This window comes from Sarcophilus harrisii, chromosome 3 (genome assembly GCF_902635505.1).
Source record: "Sarcophilus harrisii chromosome 3, mSarHar1.11, whole genome shotgun sequence".
NCBI lineage: Eukaryota > Metazoa > Chordata > Mammalia > Dasyuromorphia > Dasyuridae > Sarcophilus > Sarcophilus harrisii.
In genome coordinates this window covers 73,023,827-73,050,502 of record NC_045428.1, presented here as the reverse complement: position 1 = coordinate 73,050,502, position 26,676 = coordinate 73,023,827, and the positions used below count along the sequence as shown (strand labels likewise).

Below are 26,676 nucleotides of genomic sequence, written 5' to 3'. Positions count from 1 at the left end.
AGTATACAGCAAGTCAGAATTCACACAAAACTCATTTTAAACTCTTGATTTTTAATTAAATTTGGTAAAATAGCCTAATTATAAAAAGTTGATGAGTCATATCTTAAGAGGTAAAAAAGTTTTCATATATACTATTTCACAATTTTTCACAATGTTACAAAAGTAGATTGATATAAGTTCTTATTTCTACAATCCTTGATGGAATTTTTACCTATTTAATGAATTCTCCTAATCTATTACTACATAAAACAGTCTGATCACCATGAACACAAAAGACAAAAACAAATTACTCTAGTCATGTCATTTAAGATGTTGAACTTAAAAAAAATAAAACTTCAGAAACAAGATAATAAAGATAACAATAATGATGACTAACATTGTTATAAAGCTTTAAATTTTGAAAAGCACTTTGCATATATGATCTCCTGAAGCAAGAGGTGACATGTGCCAGGCACATGAAAGTACCATGCCACCTTGTCAACCACTTTACTTTAGATGACAACAGAAATAAGACCAAGAGCCATGGCAGCAGCACTAACTCCCAAGGTAGCTCCTGCAACTATCAAGGAAGGGATGAACTACTAAGGAAAATGAACTTGCTATCCCTGATATCTCCAAAACTAACTAGTGACTGACTGCCATTTAAGAGTAGATTAGTACAAGACCTAGCAATAGGGATACCCCAGACTTCTAACTCAGCATGCAGCAAAGTCTCTGTAGCCATCATTCAGAGGTACAACACCATGGAGAAGGTGCCAAAAATTCTTCTCAATTGCCAACTAACTTCTACCTATAAGGCTGGCAATTCAACCTAGCTGAAGCAGCAAAGCAGACATGTGGCAGCAGATGTCAAACCAAATCAAATCACTGTTTCCTAGACCTACGAACCCAGATCTTGGAATAACAGCACTCTTCCTAAAACAGGGCCTACTTCTAGCCCAGCCCCTGAAGCCATGCTGGAGAGGAGACCTAGCAACTGCTTCAACAGGGGTGCAGCCCGGCTTCCTCCACAATCATGGCTACTAAAGAGCATGAGAAGAAAAGCTGGGGCACCAAAGCTCTTGACAGTATCAAAAGCCTCAACATTAGAAATGAGTACAACATTAAACAAAATTAATGACTGTCTGCTTTGCTGATAAGCTTTTATACTTCACCTTTGTCTGAAATGTTTTTCCTTCATCAGAACATGAGCTCCTTGAGAACAGGTGACTTATTCTTCTATCCATATCCTAGCACTTTTGCACATAGGAAGCATTAGATAAATGCTTTTTTTTCACCCAAATCTCAGAAGCCCCTAAAGAAGATTATTTCTCATAGGTATTATCTTAATATTACAGGCCAGAAAATGGAAGTTCTGAGAGACTCAATGACTTGCTTATGGTCAAAAAACAAGGATGGTGCCAGAGGGAAGATTTAAACTCTTCAACTCTTCCCAAGTGAAAAAAAACCCAGCATTTCCACCCACTATATCCTGGCCTCTAGATCAATATTCTATATCTACAGTTATAAGATATATGTTTAAATATAAAGATTCCATGTTTATGTATGGGTTAGATGGCCAAGACTGTTTATCACCTGACAAGGAGGTAACATATTATTTGCAATATTTTACAATTCCTAAGATGACTTGACAAATTATTGTAGTGAAGTAGCATATTTAATTTTATTTGCAGATTAGTAAAATATATTTCTTCTAATTTTTAATTACAAAATTAAATAATTCGCTCACTTTTAAATCTCTTCTATGTTATTAAACTTTTTTTTTTTAAATCATGAGAATGCTTGCTCTCAAAGAAAAGGGAAATTAATGTCATTTTTTAAAGAATAAAATTCATGGATTTTGGTTACATTCAATATACAAATTGTATTCTTTTCAATTAGACTGATTTGGCAGATAAACTCACTAATCCACATAGAAAGGAAATTCTACCTTCCCAAGCCCCTCCCACTTCTTTAATCTACAATAAGAGTCCAAAGAAGCTAAACAAGAGATAGAAAACAGACTTAAGGATGATCAAAGAATGTCTATATTGTCTTAAGAACCCATATTCAGTGCTTCAAATTTTAACTTAAAATTCAATTTTTAAATTTTTTTAATATAAGAATCATAATTTCCTCATAAAACTGAAATAGCATATTAGATTATCATGCTTAATCTTTTTTACATTAGCTTATTATCATATCTCTGTGCTTGAAAAACACAGAATGTAAAACAATCAACAATGATTTGTTTAAATACAAGCACATGTATAATTATAAAAACACTAAACAAAATAAAATATATTCTTTTAATGAAAATAAGTGAAAGTTTAGCTGAGATTTATGACACATTAAACCTTATTCAAAATTAAGTTGTATAATCATTTTTTTTTTACTACAAAATTTAATGTCCTCAAGTACTTACATTTAAACCCTGATGCTAGGATTATTCTAAATAAAAATTTTTTTTGGCAGTTTTCTGGTGCCTCTATCACATAAGAAAAAAAAAAAAAAAAAAAACCCAAGATCAACCAAAAAGAATACTAATGGTTTGATTAAAAAAAAAAAAAAAAAAAAAAAAAAAACTATGACCAAGTACATTTACTTTTGAAAGCAGTGAGAACCTCAGATTATGTATATGTTTGCATATATACATATATATATATATATCACAAAACAAATTTTTAAAAAAAAAATAATTCTACTGTCCTTGGCTGCCTATGGATAGGGTAAATGGGAAATAGTTAACAGAAAGCATATATTAAAATTAAAAAAAATTAGGAAAGATTTCCTTTAGAACATGGGAGTCTAGTCAGGATTTGGAAACAGTGAGGGAAATCAGGAAAAAAGGGACCAGAGTGGTGGGAGACTATATTTAAAAATGTGGCAAAAATGAAATCAACAGGCCTTGAAAACAGCTTAAATATGAAGAGTCAAGAGTGACACTTAGATTGGGAGGCTAAAGGACAGGAAAACTGGTATTATCCAAGAAAGGTTGGAGGAGGTAGTAGTTGGAGTAAAAATAATAAGTTCAAAATTTTAGACAATAGTATAAGACATTTAATAGACACTGAGTTCAATGCCTGAAAGTCAGTCAGAGAGGTAAGCCTGGAGATCAGAGAGGTTAAGGAAGAATAAGCAGATTTGAGAATCATCAGTATAGCGATGATAACTAATGTAATGGGAGTTCATAAGATTCCCAAGTGAACTAGCACAGAGGGAGAAGAGAAAAGGGCCTAAAACAGATTTCTTTGCAACACTCTTAGAAGGAGACTAAGGAGTAATCAGATAGGCAAGAGGAAAACCAGAAAAAAGTGGTATCTCAAAATCCTCAGGAGTGAGTATAATCAACAAGTGTCAAAATCTGCAACAAAGCCAAGAAGGATGAGGACTGAGAAAGGCTATTAGTTTTTGCAATGAAGACTTGGTCATTGGTAACTTTGGAGGGAGCAATTTTAGTCGAATGAGGTCCAAGCCGACTGTAGATGGGAATGAGAAGAGAAAATGTGAAAGTACCTATTGTAGGTAGTCTTCTCAAATAGTTTAGCCACAAGGGACAGAAGAAATTTGAAACAAGGATTATTAGCAGGAACTGAGAGATCAAGGGATAGATTTTTGAAGATGAGGGACACAACAACATGATTATAAGCAGGAGGGAAGTAGTCAAGCTGACAAGGAGAGAATGATGATAAGCAAGAGAATGTGTCTTATTTTAGACAGAATTTCAACACAGCAAAAAATATTAACTTATCAGGGAGAAAAACAGAACAATCTTAAAAAACAAAAGCAATGAAAAAAGCGTGGCTATTTGTACTATTGAATACAAACGATGTGGGGCTATTTTGTCTTATCTAAATAGCCTTTGAGGGAATTAGTGTATTACATTCTAGTCATCAAAAAAAAGGTTAAATTATATTCAATATAAAAAATAAGAAATGGATAAACTGCATTTAAGAAAAATTAATATTAAAAAGTTTGGCATTTAAAATATGAGGAATTTAAAGGGAAAAAGCACTTATATGGAACAGCTCATTACTTTATGGAGTGTAACTATAGTAACTGCCTAATAAATGCATGTTGACTAATCCCTATTCAAATTTCTCTTCTCATAATTTCACTCTTTCAAAGTACATATTTTGGAAGCAGAGCCGAAATAGTGGAGCAGAGGGAGCCTTTAAGCCAAACTGTATTTTCCTCTAAACAACTTCAAAATAATGCACCAATTCAAATTCTCAATAAGTGTAAGCAACTAAAAAGTCAAAGTGAAACATTTTTTCAGACCAGGACAACATAGGAAGCCATAAGGAGAGGCTTGTGGTCCTAAAGTTATGGCTAGCTATGAACACAGTCCAATGACAATATTAACTGTGAGTCTTGGAGGTAGTAACTGCAACAGCAATGCTGGGAGCTCTCACCAACCCACAGAGAGTCCCAATTCCAGGATGCAGATCTAGGTAGGAGAAGAGAATTTTCAGTCACAAGGTAGTAAGGGTTATAGTGGCAGAAAATGAGGAAGGATCCTAGTTCCTGGTCCCAGTTCCAGGGTGGAGAGGAACAACTATGCTTGCAATTGCAAAGGATTTTAAGAACCAAAATGCAGACCAAGAGAGCTGTGACCAGATCTCTTCCTGGATCACATTATTGTTAAAGGATGATGCTTAAGTGTGAAACCCAGAAATCCTGTAAAAGACTAAAAGGGACTGTACCATTAAGAGGTGGGTGGGTTCTCAGGAAAGCCCCACAGCTTTGAATCATGACACACTTGAAGGAATTGCAAATCAGCCTTTACTGATGCAAATATTGCTTGTGAATTGGAAATGAAATAAATCAGAGGCAAGAGGGAAGAGGAGAGAGGTCAGAAAATGCAATTTCTTCTCAGTCTCCTTGCATTAACATTTACTCACATGAAAGGATCTATTCTACTGGTCAGAATTAGATCCCCAGCAGTCACTAGCAGTTGGTGCCCAAAACAAATAATTCCCCATTTTTTGTTTTATGGGAACATGATTATTTCCCCCCCCAACAGCATGGTCAGTAAGTTTGTCCAATATTGTGAAAAGGCTATTATCTGAGTCGGCATGTTAAGGAATGCAAACAGCACTATCAAAGTCTTTGCACTCCTATTCCTTTGGCTAGTTTGAGGGTGAAATGCTATAGCAGTGTTTAATCTTGTGAGATGTAATACTATACGGTTCTAATAACATAATAGTTCATCATGGAGATAAACTTTCTGACAAATGGAGAAGTAGGATTGTAGTCAAAGTAGGGATTTTTCATAAGTCTCTCCTAAATCTTCTGGCTTGGCCCTTTTGATATGTTAGTTCATTTTAATTACCCCAACTGAAAAAGTCTTACCCGGTCTTTTTTCCCTTTTCTTCCCTACAGGTTATCTAGGAAATCTGGGAGGATCCTATTCACAAACAGCTCTCCAGTGCTGCTGCTGCTTTTTCGTTTCTTGAGCCCCACATTGGGTGCCATTTGTTACGGGAGCTACCTGCTAGTGGCTTCTGGGGATCTAATTCTGACCAGCATAATAGATCCTTTTGATGGAGGGACCCCAAAACTCTCTTTAACAGGTTTAAAACCTGTTAAAGATTAAACAATTCCCTTTAACCCTTTGCAGGCTTAGGCATGGTCCTTAACACATTACCTTGGAAGTCCTCAAAAGTTATACCCCCAAGAATCAAGGAGTTCAAGAAACTCCTTGAAGGAGAGATTCTCCTTGAACCTGGGGGTCTGTGGGATCCCACCTGAGGAAAACAAGATAAATCGCTTCATTCTGTTATCTAGGTAGAGCTAGTTGAGTCCTGAGCTGGAGAATTCCAACCCTATTGAATTAAAGAGCCTCATTCAATTCTATTCAATTCCAGCTCAAACTCTACCCACCAGCCCCCCACTGGGAACTGCCCTCGGCTTATAGCTAAGGCTATTAAAAGAGCCTATTTTAAATCCTTTCTCACAGAGGACTTAACATGCCATGCCATGCTATCCTATGCCAACGAAACCTCTGCACATTGGAATGATATTGCCTTTCAGCGTTATCCTCTTTCTATCCTCACCTAAGACTTTATATCTCCATTGGGATTTCTCTATTAGAAACTTTACTTCTCTGCTGGGACCTTGTCACTAAGTGGATCAGCCTTCCTATTCATGCATAGTAAAGGCTGACTTCCCAATACCTATGATAACCTTTTTTTTTTTAATCAGTCTAGCTTTTTGAGAGTTCATAAATTCTTTTATGAAGAACCTTTGTGCCACCAGAAGGGGGTTCCCAAAACTCCCTATTCATCTGCCGAATCCCAAGGGGTTTAGGGGAGCCAAACCTCTTCATTTGATTCCCTGAACCCCAATCCTGCCACTAACCTCATCATTTAACTCCCTGACCCCATTTTGGTTCCCTGAATCTAATCTCATCCCTTTCATGTGAGAAGATGATAATGATACAAGGAGACTGTTGCATTCTCTGACCTCTTCTCTTCCCTCTGATTTATTTCATTCCCAATTCACAAGCAACATCAGTAAAGGCTGATTTGCAATTCCTTCAAGTGTGTCATGATTCACAGATGTAGGGGTTTTCTGGAGAACCAACCTGCCCCTTACTGGTACAATTCCCTTTAACCCTTTACAGGCTTAGGCATGGTCCTTAACATATTACCTTGGAAGTCCTCAAAAGTTATACCCCCAAGAATCAATTGAGGATACAGCAGAATGAAAAAGTCTATTTTTATCTTCTGAATTTAATTCTTCCTGTGCAACAAGAGAACCATTCGGTTCTGCACACATATATTGTACCTAGGATATACTGTGACATATTTAACATGTAAAGGACTATTTGCCATCTGGGGGAAGGGATGGAGGGAGGGAGGGGAAAAGTTGGAACAAAAGTGAGTGCAAGGGATAATGCTGTAAAAAATTATCCAGGCATGGATTCTGTCAATAAAAAGTTATAATTATTAAAAAAAAATGAATGCTGAAAACTATTTACATGTAATTGAAAAAAAAAGACTATTAAGTGGGATGGAGGGGGAATAAAAATAAATGAAAAAAACAAACAGATAATCTCAAAAATGAAAAACAAGAACCTGAGCACAAAAAGCTACTATGATGACAGGGAAGGTCTAGACACAAAATTAGAAGAAAACCTACAAGCAAAGTCTCAAAAACAAATACAGGTTGGACATAAACCAAACATTTCTAGAAAAGGTAAATAAAGAGATTTTTAAAAAATAAATAAATGTTAGAGGAAAAAATGAGGAGGGGAAAGTGCAAATAATTAAAGAAAATTATGAAAAGAGAATCAATAGCTTGAAAAAGGTACAAAATAAAGAAAATTGAAGAAAATAACTTAAAAAGCATATTTGTTCAAAAAGAAAGATGTACAAAACCTCACTGAAGAAAATAATTTCTTATTATAAGAATTGGGTAAGTAGAAGCTGGTGATTTCATAATACATCAAGCAACAACAAAATAAAATTTAAAAAAAGTAAAAAAGTAAAGTTAAAAAACATTTTGCTCACAGATACCATAGACAATGAGGTAATTTCAGTTTTAAACATATATATATATATATATATCTATATATATATATCAACTAGCAAAGCATCCAAATTTCTTAAAGGAAAACTTAAATGAATTACCAGAGGAAATACAAAATAAAACTATTCTAGTGGGGAACTTTAATTTATCCTTCTCAAAACTAGATAAATATAACTATAAAATAAATAAGAAAGAAGCTAAGATGATAAATGTTACAACGTAACACACCTATGGAGAAAAGTGAATGTGGATAGACAGGAGCATAGTTTTTTCTCATCTGTATATGGTAGTTATAAAAACTGATCACATATTAGAATATTTAAATATCACAAACAAATGCAGAAAAAAACATTAAATGCACCCATTTCAGACAATAATGCAATAAATATTAATACTCCACTGAGAGTCTGAGAAACAGACTTAAAATTAATTGGAAATTAAATAACCTAATGCTAAAGAATGGATAGGTTAAATGACAAATCACAGAAACCATTAATATTTCATTAAAGATAATGACAATAATGAGGCAATATATGGAAATCTGTTAGATACAGCCAAAGCAATAGGGAAAATTTTATATCTATAAGCATTATATCAATTAAAAAAAAAGATCAGTAAATTGGGTGTGCAATTTAAAAAACTACAGAAAGGATACATTAAAAATCCTCAAATATCAAAACAGAAATCCTGGAAATCAAAAAAAGAGCTTAATAAAATTAAAAGAAAAAAACCTAACAAATAAAATTAGACCTGGTTTTATAGGAAAAAAAAAAAAGTTAAAACATTTTTTTTAAATTTGGATTAAAAAAGGAAGCTAAATTACCAGTATCAAAAATGAAGAGGATGAATATACAACCAATGAAGATGAAACTAAAGTTATTTATTAGAAGCTTTTTTGCCCAATTATATGCCAATAAGATTTACAAACTAAATGAAATGGAAGAATATCTACCCCCCGAAATTGCCAAGATAAATGAAAAATAGGATGCTTCAAGAAACCTATCTTATTAGAGCAGCTAGGTGGATAGAGCACCAACCCTGAAGTCAGGAGTACCTGAGTTCAAATCTGACCTCAGACACTTAACATTTCCTAGCTGTGTGACCTTGGGCAAATCACTTAATCCCAATTGCCTCAGCAAAAAAAAAAAAAAAAAAAAAAAAAAGCCGAAGAAAGAAAGAAAGAAAGAAAGAAGCCTATCTTAGGGGGAAAAATTTGATTCAGGAAGACATATCTCAGACATACTGACTTTATGACTTCAAGCAATTCTCTTATATTATAAGTGAGGGACACATGACACTCTACTTTTGTAAAAGAAGGCTCCTCATCAAGTATTCATCATATAAATGAAATCAAGGTCTGGTCCAAGAAAATGTCTAGTGGTATAACTACTAAGATCTATTTTAAAGAAATAAGCACTTATATTGACATACAGATTTGGCACAGAGTTGGATAGGCATATCCAAATGTACATATTTGGACAAGATCATCTGAATGCTTTGTACATGATTTGTAAAAAGGAATAGTTTAATTCAAAGTATACTAAAAACCACTCCATTTTAACCTTTCTCCACCTCATCAATCCTTTTACAAAGAGTAACAATTAGTTTAGTATCTAGCTTAAAATTACAACAGATTGTCCTCTACAGGACTTGTTTCTTGCCTTTACAGGTTTGGTCTGAAAGGACAATGACTAAGTTCTAGGAAAAACAAAAAATAAAACACCAAATTGCAAAGAGTAGCTTGGTGGTGCAGTAGAGCACCAACTCTGGAATCAGGAAGACCTAACTTCAAATATGCATCAGACATTTCATAGCCATGTGACCCTGGTTAGCCACTTAATCCTGATTGCTTCAAAAAAAAAAACAAAACAAAAGCAACAACAAATAGTTCACAGTTCTAAATCAATTGCATGTGCTTTGGTTATCTTCTTTATTTTTGCATATTTTGTACAAATTTCCTCTTTAAAAAAATGCATAAATAAAAGGTATCATACTTTGTAATGCATTTTAAGTGATTATGAAGCGATTAGATAAGGTGAAAACATTAGCGATAAATTTGGGTGAGGGCACTACAAACTTTGTCAACCTAATCGAATCTTCTAAAAAATTTAGATATGTGAAATGATTATGAAAATATTTATGAGGACATTGTTGTTGTTGTCTGTCTTTCATTCTCAAAGAGGACCATGACATCAGGGAAGTGATACTATGAGATGCAAGTAAATTGGATTTAAAATCACTGCTAAATTTCTTGCAAATTTTACAAGAGGGGCAGCTAGGTGGTGCAGTGGATAGAACACCAGCCCTGAAGTCAGGAGGACCCGAGTTCAAATTTGGTCTAAGATTCTTAACATTTCCTAGCTGTGTGACCCTATGCAAGTTACTTAAACTCAATTGCCTCAGCAAAAAAAAAAAAAAAAAAAAAAAAATCATTCTTCCTCCTTATTTTATTTCACTACTTATTTGTTCATTGTGTTTGCTTTTTACTTTGTTTTTCTTCAGTGTCTCAACAAATCTATATCATGACATTTCACCTGAATATATACACACACAAATAAATGTATATATTTAGACAGGATCATCTGTCTGCTTTGCATGACATATTTTATTTATTAAGACAAATATTTAAATCCAAAGAATGCTGAAATTAGTCCTCCATTTTAATAATTCCTCTCTTCCTTGTCATATATAGAGAGACTCATAATATAATGAAAAATGTTTTTATAAGGAAAAACACTTATTTTAGCAGCTAACTTAAAATTACAATTTGTAAAATTACAAAATTACAGATTGGATAGAAAATAGGCATTACAAAATACCCAGTCAGAATGGATGTCCATCAGTTGGAGAATGGCTGAATAAATTGTGGTATATGAAAATTATGGAATATTACTGTTCTGTAAGAAATGACCAACAGGATGATTTCAGAAAGGCCTGGAGAGACTTACACGAACTGATGCTGAGTGAAATGAGCAGGACCAGGAGATCATTATATACCTCTACAACAATACTAGATGATGACCAGTTCTGATGGATCAGGCCATCCTCAGCAACGAGATCAACCAAATCATTTCTAATGGAGCAGTAATGAACTGAACTAGCTATACCCAGAAAAAGAACTCTGGGAGATGACTAAAAACCATTACATTGAATTCCCAATCCCTATAGTTATGCACACCTGCATTTTTGATTTCCTTCACAAGCTAATTGTACAATAATTCAGAGTCTGATTCTTTTTGTACAGCAAAATAATGTTTTGGTCATGTATACTTATTGTGTATCTAAGTTATATTTTAATATATTTTAACATCTACTGGTCATCCTGACATTTAGGGGAGGGGGTGGGGGGGTAAGAGGTGAAAAATTGGAACAAGAGGTTTGGCAATTGTTAATGCTGTAAAGTTACCTATGTATATATCCTGTAAATAAAATGCTATTAAATAAAAAAATTAAAAAAAAAAAAATACCCAGTCATCTTACTGTCTCATCATGCTGTACTATTTATCTCTAATATGACCAAGATAAGATAATTGTTTTCCAGTTTAAAGATGATAAGGTTGATATCAAATTACAATATATAAATTTAACTTTCCTATAAAATCTTGATTTTACTATGGCTAATTTCTTTCACAAATGTGAGTAGTCAGTCTTGCATTTTTAATTAAACATACTCACAGGTTTATGATGGACAAAATCACTTGGGTATTAAACTATCAAATTCACCTTTGTAAAAGTGTTTGACTGTGATCATTTTAATTGTCCTCCTTTTTTTTTCAGGGCTTCTCTCTTTCTTCCTTAGTCCATTTACCCACAGAATCATTTATAAGTGTTCTCTGAGTAAATATTTCTTCAAAAAGTAACATATCCTGTGTTCTGATAATTAAAGAAAAATAAAAGAATATTGCATTCTCAACTACAATCAAGTAAGAATGACACTTTGCTAGGGGTTTTATAAAATAAAATTAAACACAGTCCTTACTCTTGAGAAGCTTATAATCTGACAGAAATTTATAACCTAGAATGAATGCAATTACAAGGAAAAATAAAAGGGGGATAAAAACATTTTACAATTCAATAAGGTGCCAGAAATAAAACATTGCTTCAATTAATTCTGCAACCTCAAAGTTATAAAAAGAGGTTCACTGATATTAAAGAGTATGATCTGTCCAATAATTATAAAAATTCTGAAGATGTATTAAAAGAATTTCACATTGCTCTTTAAACCAAAATCAATTATTCAATTTCACATACTCATAGTACAATAATGATAATATTAATAAAAAAACAAACCAACCCTAAACCCTAACCTTATTTATCAACCTTAAAACTTACATTATTTCAGGAATCAAAAAATTGGATAACAAAGAGAAACTTAATTAATGGTCTAAAGTTAGAATTATAATTAGATTGATTTTACCTCTATGCATTGAAAAATCCTGAAATTATAAACACTCCTTTCTAACTTCTGAAAAATGTCATAATTTACATTTCTATAATACTTTGAATGTCTCAAAAGAGTTTTATGAATGTTAAACAAACCCTATAATATTTTGAGATGTAGTAAAGTAATATACAGGAAATAAATATGTTCCCTAGTAGCTGGTAATGTTGTTTTGTTTTAATGTTGGGACCTATATAACATAAAACAGAATCAGAAACACAGAATGCTGAGAGTTGGAAAGGATTTTAGTAGTTGTCTTTTATTAATGGTATCCCCAGAACATAGCAGGCGCTCAATGAATGTATATTGTGTTGAACTGGATTTCTTCTGGTTCTGATCTTTAGAGTCAGACATCTGATAGCCTTTAAAATATTTGAAGTCATTTGCCATGTAGTTCCTTAAATCTTCTTTACTCCAAGTTAAATGTCTTTAGTTCTTTTAGCAGTTCCTCATATGGCCTTAACTCAAGGCCCTTTAGCATCTTAATTGTTCCCAAAGGTGCAATTATTATCTTTACACAGATCTCACCAATCCTATTCTTTCTCTTGATCTCTTGCCCTTTATATAATGTCAAACCCAGAAGTAAACAATCTTTATCCTCCTATAAATCTGCAGCAGGTGGTTCACCCAGTGTTGAACTGGTACTGAGAAGGGGGGGAGAAAGACTTCTTCTATATTTCTTGACATGGCATGGAACACAAGGCTTTTTACCCAACAACCCCTAATAACATATTAAGGAAATGGCAATATGAATCAGCTCATAAATCTAAAACCAACTATTTTGGAAATTAGAAAAAAATCATCTTTGTGCGTCTTTCTTTTTTAGTTGTCTTCTAAGCTTGCATCTTTATAGAAACAAATGAGAAATACAAAATTATCTACTCTCAACTGGGCTTTCTTGGCAGGAAGTTAATTCCTCTCTAATTTTCTGAACCACTTACCATGAAACCTGTTCCAAATCTCTTTCAAGGCTTTCAAACCAATCCAGCTACCACTCTTTCTAGCTAAAAATCTCATCTATTCTTTCAGAATAGAAATCTAGACTGTACTCCACAAACTTTCTCTTCTCATCTTATCTCTGATATCCCGCATTATCTGTTAAGAAAAGGTGGCCAGTGCCCTCATCAGGGCTAGTCTCTCACTGTATTTGTATCCCAGATCCCATCCACTCCTGACTTCTCCAACTTTTACTTCTTCATTCTGACTACTAACCTTTCTGGGTTGAATTCCCAATTAAATTTCCATCTTTTATGGAAAGCCTTCCTCAACCCTCTTAACCTCAGTGTCTTTTCTCTTTTAATTCACTATTTATCCTCTATATACTTGTTTGTATGTTGTTTCCTCCATTAGATTGTAAATCCTTGAGGACTGTCCCTTGCCTTTTTTTTTTTTAATCCCAAGCACTTAGTGCAGTGTTTGGCATATAGTGGAGGCTTAATAAACATTAATTAATTGACTGTTGAATCTAATGGCTTCTTCTCAATCCTCTTCTTAACCCCTTTGCAGCATTTGATAATGATAATCACCTTCTCTTCTTGGATCCTCTCAGAATCTTTTAGCGCTCCTCCTATTTGTCTATCTACTTCTTAGTCTTCTTTGATAGTTCTTCATTTATGTCATGACCCCTAACTGCAGTTCTATCCCAAGATTCTATCTTGATCCATCTTTTTTTTCCTTTCTTTTACTTGGTCTTGTCAGTTCCCAAAGGTACAATTATCTTTACATAGTTCTCCAAAATGCTGCATCAAGTGTCTATCAGACACCTCAAACATTAAGTTCTGTAAGTATCTTATGCACAGATCAAGAGAAAGAGTAAGATTTTATGCACATCGAGTCCAATATAGGACTCAGAAATTCATACTTCTTTCAAAACTTCCCAAAAGAGTTCTCAGCCCCATCTTTCCAGTCAGTCAGGGTTACAATTTAGGACTCAGCATCAACATCTCATTTTGATTCATACCAAATATTCAGTAAGTGTCTAATTTTTTATTTCTATCTCCCCACTATATCTCAAATTGTTCTATCATCCCACATATAGTCATGGCTGTACTTCTGACCCATATAATTTCTAAATTGGGCTACAGTAATAACCTCCTAACAAGTATCCCTGCCCCAAACCTCTCATTTCTCCAATTCATTCTCTACATAGTTCCCAACTGACTTACAAAAAGCACAACTCCAACTATGTCATCTTCCTATTCCGAAACTCCAGTGTTGCTCTATAACCTCAATGATCATTTGTTTAACATTTAAAACTCAAGTCCTTCCTATGTTTTCAATAATCTTATACATCTCCCTCTCCTTTCACTTATTCTATGGTTTAGGGTATACAGGGCTGCATCTCATCACCAATGCCTAGAATTTTCTGCCTCTTAACCTCCATTTCAAAGAATCCCTGGGCAAAACTCAAGTCAAATTCCACCTTTTGCAGAAGGCCTTTCCTGGTCCCTCAGCTTCTGGTTGCTTTCCATTCAAGATTATCTTTTACATACATAACATATAGCTACATTAGATCATATTATCATCTCCTTATTCCAATGTAAATTCTTTGAAGGCAGATGAGAACACCTGGAATCATGTCTGACACATGAGGCAAGTCGTCTTCAATAAAGATTTTTGGATTGACTGATTAGAACATGGCTTATTCTTTCATAGCTCAGTTAATAGCTAGTTTAGTTGGTGTTAAGGCCTTGGCACAATTTTTACTTTTGTAGCAAATCAAAGAAGATAGTTAAAAACAAACTATATAACCACTATCATTAACAGTAGCAAACAATAAAAACAGTTAAAATGTAAACTACTCCTATATAAAAAAGCAGAAGTAATAAATGTAGAAAAACTACAAATACTGTCAACTTTTTTTTTTGATATACTGACAGATCTGCTGATTTTTTTTTCTTCTTTTCTTCCTCTTTTCCTTTTTGTTAAAAAAAAAAAAAAAGGAATGGCTCTCTTGGAGAGGGATGGGAAGGATGCTGGGGGAAATCTAGGCAATGTAAAGCAAAAGATATCATTAAAATCTATCATAATATTACTGATAGGTAGCACTCATATAGTACTTTAAGGTTTTCAAATCATTTTATCTTAATTTTTTTTCTGATTTTTCACCAAAAAAATTCTTACAAAATATGTACAGTATTATTATATCCATTTTGTGGATAAGGAAATTGAATTTGACAAACTAAAAGATAATTTCAATAATGTCAGACTGCTTCCCAATATAAAAACTCATCTTTTAAACTCAAAGATCTTCTTTCATGATAATGTAGTCTAAGACTAAGATATGTAGACAGTCTTAGAACTATCCAGTTTCCAAGGAATCAAAACTACAGATGTCCCAAAGGTCAATGGAGATGTGTATCATTTAGTTTGCGAAATAAGATCCAATCTATCATTTGTTCTCCTGTTTGATTCTGCTCCCAACACACTGTCCACCTGTAGTGTCTATCCCTCTATTTAATCATTTATTTATTTCTTTATTTGTCTGGAAAAACAACACAACTTTTCCTTCTCATTGTCTCAAAAGGTATCCTTTTTACAAGATGATGTATAAAAATATAAATGAAGAAATAATTTTAAAAAGGAAATGGGTAAGTCACATAGTAAAAGTGAAGAATAGCATTTAGACAGATCAAGTATTGTACTAGAATACTAAAATAATAAAAAGATATAGAGAGAAGGGCCACTTGGAGGCCAGATAAATGTTGTATGAAGGATCTACAGCAGAAAACAGATAAGAACTTCACAGAATAAGAAGGCATGGATAGTATGCAATCAGAATTGAGAGGATTAGTATTTCCTATAGTAACAAGATCACAACTGTAGTGATGTACTTATGGATTCTAATACTAATTTGAAAAAGATGTGGTATGAACAAAGCTATATGGGAAAATTGAAAAATACAAAATAGGTCTGATAACAAGATCATAGATTTAATCAAGGAAGTATGTTTAGAAGTCACTGAATTCAACAACTTTATTTTACAAATGATAGAAGTGAGGCACACAGAGGTTAAGTTACCTTTCAAGGATTATACAACTAGTAAGTATCTAAAGGAAGTGCATTTCCATATATCACAAGGCCTCTAAAAATCATAATGATCACTAGATGACATTTTGAATTCTAATCATTTTTGAGATAAACCAATATAATATCAAATTATTTATTACCAGATGATTTAAGACCTTTCATGTTAAGTATTTTATAGTAGAACTATTATATCTGTTTTCAAAAAACAAACTGCATATTACAAAATCTGGTATTTAATTTGAAAAGTCAAACTGGAAAGTTTTTTTAGTATAGTAAATTCCAGATATCTACCAATTTTCCTTTATTATTGTTTTTCATGGCATTAACTCTCCTTTAAAGAATTTATACATTCCTTAGATGTTGAAGAAGCTAGATGTTTTTTCTTCTTCAAAATACAAAAATGATCATTTGTAACTGCAAAACACTACATTTTTACAAAAATATACATTTGTATAATACATAAATATATGTGCATACGTATGTTTTTGTGTACAGACACATATATACATATATATACACACAAACAGAATATAGTTCCATATTTAGGGTCATCATAACAATGTGATACCAAATACTAAATTAAATTTCTTCATTAGAATACAAAAGCATTCCTGAAATTTCTCCTTTTACCTTTCAATGGTTTAACTGTAATGCCGTTAAGGGTTAATATAATCCAGACTGGCAAACTCAGGCCTCTTTTTATTTGGCCTGTGAGCAAATTCATTAGTTAAACCCTGATTTAATCTAAATTATTTCTAAATCATTAAGATTCTCCTTAATAGTACACAAAGTTAAAGGGGCAAGATAGCTCAAATTATTTTGTAGGCCAAAAAAAAACCCAATCAAAATAAAATGAAAAAGACAAGAAATAGGCTTAAAAAAAAACATGATACTATTACCTACCTCCTAGAAATGCCATTAGTCAGTCGTTTATGTTTACAGGGCTTAGAAGAAAGAGGTGATGAAGTAGGAGACAAGTTGAGTGGAGCAATCAGACTGTTGATTATTTCGGTCAGTTGAGCACTCTGTAAGAAAATAGTCAACTCTTTTTTAGTATTCCTATTCATGAATGTGAATATTATCTAAATTTTAGATATCTGATATCACTTAAATGTCCTCAAAGAAGAAAAATGTTTACAATTCCTACACTGACTTTTATCTTCTCACATGTATTTACATAAATGTAAGCAGCTGAAAATATTATCTCCTTTTTACTACCTTTTCTCTGCTATTGTCATTTATTGTTCTCTATAACTATAAACATTTATGCTGGATTAAAAGAAAACATTTGATGTTGATTCTAATTTTATTTAGAGTATATGAAGACTTTTTTCTCAAAAAATCAACTATTCAAGTAAGAGTGATAGATAGTAAAAGTGGTTTGGCTAAAAACAAGATCTGAGGAGTTTAGTATATTAAAAGCTCAAAAATCAGTCAACAATGTGATGTGGGAGCTATGAGAGTTAATACAATCTTAACTCAATTTGGAGAAACATAAATTCCAAAAATTATGTGATAGCGCCTCTCTACTTTTCCTTAATCAAAATACCTCTGGAGCATTATATGCAGATCTAAGTTACATAGTACCTTCAAAGGATATGGATTAATAGCCTGGAGAATTTATATTAGACAAACATGATGGTGAAAGGTCTTTCATACCCTATGAGGTGGAAAAGGAACTGGGGGTGTTTAGTCTGGAAAAGAGAAAGCTCAGAGATGACAGCTGTATTCAAGTAGTTATAGTGGCATCATTTGGAAAACAGATTATACTTGCTTTGTTTGGTCCCCATAGGGTTGAACAAGGAATGATCAGTAGAAGTTGAAGAAAAGGAAATTTAGGCTTGATCCCAAGAAAAATCTCCTATGTGTAAAAAGTACCCATTTAGCAAGATATAGTTTCCTTCCTTATATTAAAAAAAATAATAAAAAAGTACCCAGAAGTAGAAAGGCCTGCCTCCGGAAGTTAGTGGGTACCCTGTCATTGGAACTGATTTTGCAGAGACTGATGATAGTCTTATCACTCATCTTATCAAACCAGAGTAGGGGTACTTTAGGATATAGGTTTTAATAAACTAAAAGCCATGGAATTCTTTCTAGCTCTAAAATTTTGATTTTGTGCTTTCTATCTTGACACATTTAAGCATATTTAATGTTAACATTTTAAATGAATCCAGCATATTATGGGCAAACATTATCAATCTCCCGCCCTATACTCCTACCCCCAACAAGGCCAACAAAATCCCCAAATCCCATAGATATAGAAAAGAAAGCTACATCTTTAAAATGGGGTTATTAAAGAATGGAAGAATTTACAAGATGGTCTTTAACTCTCTTGTAGCTTTAAAAAAATTGTGATTTTTTTTTTTGTTGTTTGCTAGCTTTTTTTTCTTCCTCAATTTTTTACTTTTTGACCTGATTTTTCTTGTGCAGCATGGCAAATGTAGAAATATGTATAGAAGAATTGTACATATTTAACATATATTGGATATTTGCTATCTAGCGGAGGGAGGAAGCGGGAAAAGCAAGAGAAAATTGTGTTTTTGCAAGGTTGAATGATGTAAACTATCTTTGCATATATTTAGAAAATGAAAAAATAAAAAAATAAAAATTCTATAATTTTATTGAATATGAAAGAAAAGTTAAATTTGCTCATATAGTCATGAAGGTGTTCCTATCAACACCTTAAGAGAAGAACACTGAATCATTCTTATATTGTAATCTCTTGGTAAGCAAATAATCCCACTTTCCAATAATATATCTTTTACTATAATAGATTATAGTTCTCAAAAGAAGAGAAGTTCTTATCATTATTCCTCTACAAAAAATTAGAATCTCAAAGAGAAAAGAGACCTTAGACATACATGTGAAATATAGGCCTGAGAATGTATCATACACAGAAGACTTAAAGTTTAATGAGCTAGACTGAAAAAATAACAGCTTTTTGTCTTAACAGTGTCACTTTGTTATATCAACAATTGTAGGGATGAATAACAAGGAAACATAAAAGTTCAAACACATAAGCCTCACCTAAGAAATTTTCTTCTACAGAGATTAAGCTAATAATTATTCAGAATACGCTTTGATAATTCTATGAATCAGTTAACTCATAGATGTGGGAAACTCCCTCCAATAATACAAATTTTCATTTATCCAGTTTTGAATAGTGAATTCAAGAAATAAATAATTGTAAGTATAGGAAAATGCACATGCCAAAAAAATATACAACTCAATCTATGTACTATATTCAAGAGTGAATCAAAAACCAATATGAATTTAATATTTTAAAAACTTTTTATTTCAGAAAAAAATGAGTAAAAAATTTTCCAATTTTATTCTGAAACTAAGTATCAAATATGCAGATGTAATGAAAATGTGAATTTGGAGACCATAAAAATAGTTTCTTAAAATTTCTAAGAATATTTTCCAATAAAAATTAATTTAACCAACTCACAGAATTCCCTGACCCACACCCTAGAGTTACCCAAAGTTTTATATATTCAATAATTTATTGCATGCCTACAATATGCAAGACAAGAGGCTAAGCACAAGGTGTACAAAAACAAAAATAAAAGTCCTTTCTCTACTGTTCATAGATATAGAGCCAGGAGGGCCCGTAGAGGCCATTGAGTCTACAACTCTTATTTTACAAATAATGAATTTTTCCCCCAGTCAGACAGCTAGTAGTAGTAATTGTTTTGAAGTCAGGATGTGAACTCAGGCCTTGCTGACTCCAAATTCAGTACCCTGTGCATTTGTCTCATTATGCACTACAGATAGCTGCCTTTAAAGATTACAGTTATCCCTGAATGATGCTTTGCTTTGATATATTTTCAAATTACTAATAGATAATTTTTCCTTTCCTGTAAAGTTATATGCAATTATCTAATCAGCACATTGATGCCTGGTTATTAGCTATTTATTTCTCTGTCACTCACAATGATTCTCTGCTGCTTCCTTCTAACAATCTATGCACAGAGAAAGCAAATAAAATTAACAAATAAAAATAACATTTTATTGATGTTTGGAATCCAGATGTTCCCTCTGGGGGTATGGATTCCTGTTCACACTTTTTCATCCCCTGAAATAGTTGTTCACAGCCTCCTGTAAATCCCTTGTGAGGGTTCCACCAGTGGGGCTAATGTCTTTTCAACAGTACATGGATAATAGAGCTTGCAAGTTGTCCATAAAGTTATCCTGTTCCCTGTCTGTACAAGAAGTCCACCTCCTGGTCTGCTTCTACATCCCTCTAATGTTTTGTGCTGCTTTTCCAGCAACTTCTCACCCCAGGTACTTCCTTGGATGTTAAATTTAGCTCAACCACATTAAAATGTAATTAAATATAATTAGGAGATATTCATCAAAATAAATAAAAATGCAATGCAACATTAAAAAAAATGTTAAGTTGGAGGTCTTCTAAATCCAGTGGGATTCATTTCTATGTGAGTTTATATTTTCTTATTTGTTTTTCCTGAACTGAAAGATGAGCTTTAGTTTTTCTTGAATTATTATAAATTTAGTAATTTCTACAATGTTTCAGGGGTTGATGCTCATCAAAACATTGTCAATCAATCAACAAGAATTTATCAAGCACTTATTATGTGCCAGGTACTCTGCTAGTTCCTGAAATCAAAGTGCGATAATCTTTGTCTTCATAAGAGTCTATAGGTGGAGAGGAGGAAATAAATGCACATATATACAAAATGTATGTATAGGGATGAGGTAAGTGGGGAGAGGGGAATCTTCACTTTCAAATACCTTGAAAACCAGGTCCCTCAAAGACATGAAAATTTCTCCAGCAGGGAGAAAGTACTTTCTCTGCATACCTCTGATGCAGTCCAGTTCTTCCTGTCTTTATGGTTTTTTAAAGTGCCATTTCTACTTTCTCAAGTAACACTATGATGCTAGAATCAAAACATGGTAGCTCCCATCAAGAGAGGGAGAAGAATTTGTTATAGAAACATCCCCAGGTATCTTCTACTATAATATTTTCCAATTTTATTCTTAAATGTCATTGGGACAATGTGCCTCAGTTGGATCTCTTGCTAAGCTTTCTTTAATTTTTTTTCTCCAATATGTCTCCTTTTTTAAAAGGAGGTGATATTTTTATTTTTGTCCATAATACTTTATAAATTCTACTTCTCTTGGCAAAAAAGATAAGCAGTTATTGATTAAAGTGGTTTCTACTTTCTTTTTGTCTCTTCCTTTGTCAAGTGACTTATATCAGCTAAAGTTTCTTAGAAAATGAGGATAGCTTACATCAATATCCCACTTATTTATTTCTCATTTTGAGACATTGACGGGCATATAAATGAAAATGAAGAATTTGTGTACAGAATTTCTGAATGATTTAATTCTTTATCAATTTGGGTCAGGATAGTGATACTGTGTTTAAAGAAGTCAGGTTGGAGTTGTCTCAAATGCATGCCATTATCTTCTCATTTTTATTCTTTCCTTTTACTAGGATTTTATTTTGATCTTTGTCCAACAAGAAGCTAGTATAAAGATAGTTCAATTGGAATATGACCGCCACATAAAAAGTAAAAGGTTGTTTTCTATTTGTCAAAACATAGCCAATTTCATTTTTTGTGATTTTACTTGGTACTCAAGGTGTTCAGTGTTTCTAACCTCTTATATATTGAAGAAACTATTCATCATATATAGACTTGAGTTTTACAGAATCTATAATTCTTTGGTGCCCTGTACTTCTTACTCTTCGATCATATTTTCTAACATGTTCTTCACTGTCCTTTTCATTTAAATTATCAAGTATTAAATTATTGACTTTATTTGAAAGATTTTAATAAATTCTTCCTTGTGAAAGAAAATATAGTGTTGCTCAAATTATTGTCATGATGGTCTTTTTGCAGATATTTATTCTGAGTATTGTAATAGATGATCAAGTATCCATTGAAAAAATATCACTTCTTGTCTTTTGAGTATCTGATTAAAAAAAACAACTAAAAAAACTGTTGACTCATTTATTGGCCTCTTCCAAGAGAATGTGAACCATCTTTCCATTTAACTGCTACTAACCTTTAGCAACCCAATTTAATTTATAGTAAGAATGTCAATATTGACATGATCTAGGTCCTCTAATAGTCTGTCCATTAACATTGGTCATTGTATAATGATCTCGTACATTTACTGAGCAAATATTTATTAAACATCTATTATATGCCAGGCATTACACTAAGCACTGGGAAATATAAAGCCAAAATAAATGTTTGCTCTCAAAGAAACTTAAATTCTGTTATGGGGAAACATGGACATAGAGAAGTGATAATGAGTAGGATGAGCAGAAAGATAAGAAAAGTTATGAGGAAAAGTTGTAGCTCTGAAGTAAAACTTTATTTATAAGTAGATGAAGAAATGAGACTTTTTTAAAAAGTAATTTTGGAGAGTTGGGAGTAGGGGCAGACTCTTAGGCAAGACTTTATTTCAGTCAAATATCTTCCCATTCACTACCTAATATTCCATCATCAGAATATTACAAGACAATAGATCTAGGAATAGAAGAAATCTCAAAAGCATGGGTAGAGATAAAAATATGAACACTAGTAACTTTGGGCAGCATTAGGAAAATAGGTGGCACCAGGAAACAAGAGAGGGAGATATAAAGGGAAGTAGGAAAATGCCATTGACTAACTCGACCTATAGATATTTCCAGATCCTGAAAGAACAAAGAATTCTGATTCCTTCTTTCCTATATTATCATATATTTCACTTACTGCATGGACTAAGAACTATTTATAATGTAGTACAATCACTTTATTGCTTAGATCGGCTTAAAGAACTCCTTGACCAAAGCACATCAGTAACTTCCCTGCAATTTACAATCTTGAGAGTTACCTGGGGCACTTATAGGTTGTCATATAGGGTCACACAACTAGTTGTTCCTCAGAGGTATATCTGAATTTGAATTTTCCTGACTTCAAGGACGATTTTCTATCCATTATACCATGCTGCCATGCATTTGTAGTTCAAAATAATTGGCTTACAAATAAATTTTATGAGCATGTATTGGTTATAGGTAAATTGGGGATCTACTTCTATACAAGCTATTTATATGAAGTTTGAGAATATCTTGCTACTGCCCTTCCTTATAAGTACCCTATACACTTATTTTTTAATTTAACTAGAAACTGAAATACTAATCTGGTATGTCAGGAAAATAACTCCTGACATATGAAAATTATCATATGTACAAATATTGAGTCCATAACAGTTTCCCAAATGGCTAGCAATGACTATTGTATCCCTCTAGTTTATATTTGGTATATTATGGTTCAAAATAGGTCTACACTTGAAAATTCCTAAAAAGCCAAGTTGATTACAGGCCCACTTGGGAAGACTAAATTAATTCAAAAACAGAGGCATAAGAAAGCCTAAGATCAAATGAAATTCCTGGAATTACTAGTGATAAGATTCTAAACAAGGAAGATCTCCAAACCAAAAGACCTAGAGAGGGCACATTTTAACTTTCTATTTACACACATGTATTTCATATAAGAAAAATGGTTATTCAATCTTTGACAAAATTAATTAGAAGTACAGAAAATGGTCTACTTCCTGAAAAAAGTTTGAGATAAGAGGTGTCATGGAAGAAAATAGATTTTCATTTCCAATATGAAAGAACAGAGAGGCTTTTTGTTATTTATTTATATTTTAGATTTATAGAAATCTGAATTATAGCAACATGCTAAATGGAAATTTTACCAAATTGTAATATAAGAAGTGATCTGTAATTACAATTAGTATATTATATATTCCATGTATTCAAAAATATACTGCTGTCCACTTAAATGCTTTCAAAACTACAAAAAAAAAAAAAAAATGAGTCCACATGAAATTCTACTCTTACTTCACTTTACCTGTTTTTCTATGTTTCGAAGAAGCAGTGTAGGGCTACTTGGTGACATTTCAAAATCTTGTTCTGGTAAAGAATCTTGTCTCTCCTGAGGAACCTGAGAATTCTCTGTGATATTTAATAAAGTTCCTTGGTCTGTCAATTGTATCTGTTTCTTCAAAATATCTTTTGGAAGTTGGTATTCTTCTAGGACCACTGTTCCCTAAATAACAGCAATTAAACACAGTTCAATTCAGGACAAAAATTCATTCTATAAGTTTTTTAGAATTACATATAAATTCAGACTTCTTAATACTGAAACAATAGAAAGTGAAAATTTGGAGAGTACAATTTGTTTTTGAAAAAATGAAATATATTAAAATGTGTAATGAAAAAGAAATCAGACTATCATTTGTTTAATTTATTTCATTGCTTTATAATCAGCAAATATAGGATTTACAGTTGAAAAGTGACTTTACAGATATACCTAGTCCTATCCTCTCATTTATAAAATGAGCAAAGTAAATCTAACACATGACATGACAAAATTCACCACACTAATGACTACCAAAAAGTGAAAAAAGAAAAGTTAATAATTATTTTGCCAACGCACGTCTGACCACATCACTTTCCTGACTGATCAAGAATCCTTACTGCCTCTGAAATAAAATATAATTAAAGCTCTTCCAACATGTTACATAGTTACATATTGTTAAAATGTTTTACAGTTACATATTTACTTCCAAAAAAACTTGCTCTGCTCTTAACTTAGCCCCATCTCTTACTTTTCTATGCCTTTGTTAAGGCTTTCCCAAATGGCTGAAACACTTGCTTTCCTCACTACCATCTAAAATTCTTGGCTTCCTTCAAAGCTAAATTCATTCTGACCAACTGCTATGAAAAGTTTTTCCTAGTTATCAAAACTCTCTCTCCTAAAATTAACTAATAAATAAATATTGTATTCTGCCAGTAGAATGTAAGTAAGCACTTATATCTGCTCTCCCTCTTATACCCAAACTCCTGGACAAAGCTGTCTACAATCATTGTCTAGTTGCAGTAGAAAGTATGGTGCATGGTGCAACAGAAAAAACATTGAACCTAGAATTGTAGAATCTGAGTTTGAAACCTGAATCTCTCTGACCTTGGCCAACCACCCCACATCTTTGAGCATCAATTAACTAAACTGAAAAAAATAAGGCATTTGGAGGAGATGGCATCTCTAGATCTATGACCTTGACCTCTTACTCACTGATCAACCTCCTGCAATATGAATTTTTTGTCATAATTTAACTATACAAACCTTTCTAAAGTTACTATCTCTTAAATGACAAATCAAAGGTCTTTCTATAAGTTTACTTTGGAAAATATCTGGCACATAATAAATTCTATTTGACTGACCTTTATTATTCTCATTCTTCTTGACTTCATTCCATCATTGGATACTGCTAATTACCTTCTCTTCCTAGGTACTCTCCCCTATCTGGATTTTCATGACATTACTTTCTCTTTTTTCCTACTTCCACTAATTGACCCCGGATTATGACTCATGAGCCTCTGTGTATAATAGCTCTGTATTGGATCCTCTTCTTTTTCTTAATATATTCTCTCTCTAGATGATACCATCAGCTCCCATGGATTCAAGTATTATCTATGTAGGGATAATTTCCATATTTATGCATCCAATTATTTCTTCTCTCAAGCTTCAGACCTATATCACCAACTGTCTATTGGATATTTTGATTTATATATCCCAGAAGCAGTTCAAATTCAACATGAGCAAAAAGAACCAATAATCTTCCCCTAAATTTATGTCTCTTTGGAATTGCTCTATTTCTGTTGAGGGTACCATCCTTTTAGATCCTCAATTTCACAATTTCAGAGAGGGTCTCAATTTTTTACTCTCATTTGCCACATCTTTTCCATTGTGCATGCATGTACATGTGTGTATGTTCATTTTTATTTTTAATGTTTGGGTTTCTCTATCTCCCACCAGACTGAAAATGCAAAGGTCACTCCCTGGCTCAAACCATTGCTGATCACCATAGGAGCTCTGACTTACTCTATTTCCTACATGCACTCTTTTGCTTCTCTTTAGGCAGTCTGCTGGGCCCCTACCTCAGTAGGGGCCTTCATAATCTGTTTCCAAACTACCTACCTACAATTATCATCCTTCAATCACATCTTCAATCACCAGTCTAAGTATACCACCAGCTGTCCCTCAAATCCATTATTTCACCTCCTGCTTGCATGTACTAATGATGATTCCTCATACCTGGAATGTACCCTTCACTTCTACCTCTTGGAATGATTCCTTGTTTCTTTCAAAGCTCAGCTTAAACACCATGTTCTAGAGGAGGTTCTTCCTGATTCTCCCAAGGTGCTGATGCCTCTTCTCCCAAATTACCTTGTATTTACTTTGAATATATTTTATATCTGCACATCTGCGAATAGCATGTAAGTTTCTTGACATCAGAAACTATTTCAAGTTTGTCTTTGTATGCCCAACATATGACAGGTAATAGTTGCCCAATAAACTGTTTGTTGAATTTAATTATTCTCTTCATCATTTGAATTATTCAAATGTTTAGATGCTGAGGGGATACAATAGATAAAAATAGTTTACATTTATATAGTGCTTCACAGTAACTGAGTACTGTCAAAAGTATTACTTCACTTAACACCAATAACTGTGGTAGGTTAAAAACCATTATTTAGATGGATCAGGATGCACATAATGGGCCATCCTGCATACTTTCTTATTGACCATAAATTTCCATAAATACTTCCTTGATGTTCCACATAAATATGCTAGAAGATTTTCTTCACTTCTCCAAATATTTCTGGA

The 26,676-nt window shown here is 32.9% G+C and overlaps 1 protein-coding gene across 6 annotated transcripts in view; it reads right to left on the bottom strand.

Annotated features, from left to right (window-relative positions):
- The window catches only part of KANSL1L (KAT8 regulatory NSL complex subunit 1 like), a 160,925-nt gene that overhangs the window by 78,773 nt on the left and 55,476 nt on the right, over positions 1 to 26,676 (bottom strand). For 5 of the 6 annotated variants that reach the window (XM_031958116.1, XM_031958115.1, XM_031958114.1 and 2 more), the window contains exons 3-4: positions 23,857 to 24,054; positions 16,889 to 17,010 (exon numbers count right to left, since the gene is read on the bottom strand). In XM_031958116.1, coding sequence (XP_031813976.1) covers positions 16,889 to 17,010; positions 23,857 to 24,054 — 320 coding nt within the window. The remainder of the gene's footprint in view (positions 1 to 16,888; positions 17,011 to 23,856; positions 24,055 to 26,676) is intronic. The other variant, XM_031958118.1, reaches the window with a different exon arrangement.